This window comes from Ornithodoros turicata, chromosome 4 (assembly GCF_037126465.1).
Source record: "Ornithodoros turicata isolate Travis chromosome 4, ASM3712646v1, whole genome shotgun sequence".
Classification (NCBI taxonomy): Eukaryota; Metazoa; Arthropoda; class Arachnida; order Ixodida; family Argasidae; genus Ornithodoros; species Ornithodoros turicata.
The window spans coordinates 73,061,480-73,063,074 of record NC_088204.1 but is presented as its reverse complement, the minus strand read 5'-3'; the positions used below and the strand labels follow the sequence as shown (position 1 = coordinate 73,063,074).

General features: G+C 51.0%; 1 protein-coding gene across 1 annotated transcript; it reads right to left on the bottom strand.

The window, feature by feature from the left end:
- Positions 1-227: 227 nt before the first annotated feature.
- On the bottom strand, positions 228-1,115 carry LOC135392555 (uncharacterized). Its single transcript, XM_064623262.1, has one exon. It carries the CDS (start codon positions 1,113-1,115, stop codon positions 228-230), a length of 888 nt encoding a protein of 295 aa, XP_064479332.1.
- Between the last annotated feature and the right edge of the window lie 480 nt (positions 1,116-1,595).

Genomic DNA, 1,595 nt, shown 5'->3' with positions numbered 1-1,595 from the left:
TTAGCTGTGTGTCTCTTGCGGCTACATCAGTTTAACGGAACGGAAAGCGACGTGACCAGGAGCAGCACCTGGAGCACGTGGAGCGCACCTTCCAGTTTATACGAAACTGCTGCAACGAATACGGGGTTTACAGAAACACGAAAACGCGCGAAGGGTCCAACGTACACCCAATGAATCCGTCAATGCCTGTCGAGATGACATCTGCCCTGCCCTGTTTATCAGACGCTTTACCGTTGCCTATTACTTTTTCTTCGTCCTTTTCTTCTTGTGCTGCTTCTTGGTCTGCCCAGACCACGTGGTCCAGTCACACCACCCGCTGTTTCCTCCTCCTCCTTCCCTTTCGCTGCCGCGGGGTTTGATACTCCGACATGACTTAAAATTTTGTTGGTCACTTTTCTCTCGTCCCCTGAGACACTGACCTGAACGGCACGAAGTGCATCTTGTTTCTGTACGTTGCACGCATTGACAGCGTTTTCCGCGACCTTTTTCACCTGTAGCAGCTTCTTTCCCAAGCATTTGATACTTGAGGATAAAGCGTTCACTTTATTTTGCAAGGTCTCCTGATCGTTGCAGAACGACATCACTCTACGCTGCATATCTTGGCTTACTCGAACAATATCGTCTGCTACGAAGTCCTTGCCGTGAGACATGTTCATTCCTTGTTCAGCACACGGACCCTTGCATTCTGTGCTGTTGTGCTCAAGGATTTCACTGCGACGAACTCTGTACTTGCAACGAGGACAGCCAACTGAATGCCGAGAGCAGTCGTTGAGAAAATGAGATGTCATTGAGAGGTAATCACCTACAAAATCGCAACCGTCGGCGTAGTTCCAGCAGTGGACTTCGAACTGCAACAGTTCGCTCTCGGTGAACTCGAAGGTTTGCACCTCTCTGGCTGTGAAGCGACGTTTGTCAAACGGGCACTTGCAGGGTTTCACAAGCAGCTGGTTGAAGCAGTGATGGCAGAATCCATGGGTGCATTCAAGGAGGTGCAGGTTTCTCGGCAAAACTCCGCACAAATCGCAGAAGCGTACCCCAGCCATTGCCTGGACAAACTGAAGTGGTCGCCAGTCAACGTCTGCTGAGAATCCCGTAAGTACGGTTCCGCTGGGCATGATGGCCAGAGTGAGTCTGGGCGATCCTTCTAAGAAGGCTTCTGGGCGCAGTGCAGCAAGGCAGCTATCATCTGACAGAGATTCCACTTGTGGCAGCTGTCACGAGGCCGTGATGCTGTTGCCTTCAGAATTCTTCAATCGGCTGACGCCTCCTCCTCGTTTTTGGTTAACCGTCGGTACCGCATTTCACCACTAGGACACTGACATTGCGTTGCGGTCAGGATCATTCGATAAATATGCGATATTCGATAAATATGCGATACGATACTTTGCAACGCCACTTGTGATCGTGTTGCGGTATTGTAGTTGTGGTTGGAAGGGGTCCTTTATTTTTTTTTTTTTCGTACACAGGTACCCTTCCAACCACCACCACAACACCGCAACACGACCACAAGTGGCGTTGCAAAATATCGTACGGAGTGCCCACGTCCCAGCCCTCCGGAGCCCCATACGTCGTGAAAGCGTCGTCGCCCGGCTCTG

Coding starts and splice junctions, on each gene's coding strand:
- LOC135392555 (XM_064623262.1), bottom strand. CDS start 1,115: ATGCCCAGCGGAACCGTACTTACGGGATTCTCAGCAGACGTTGACTGG.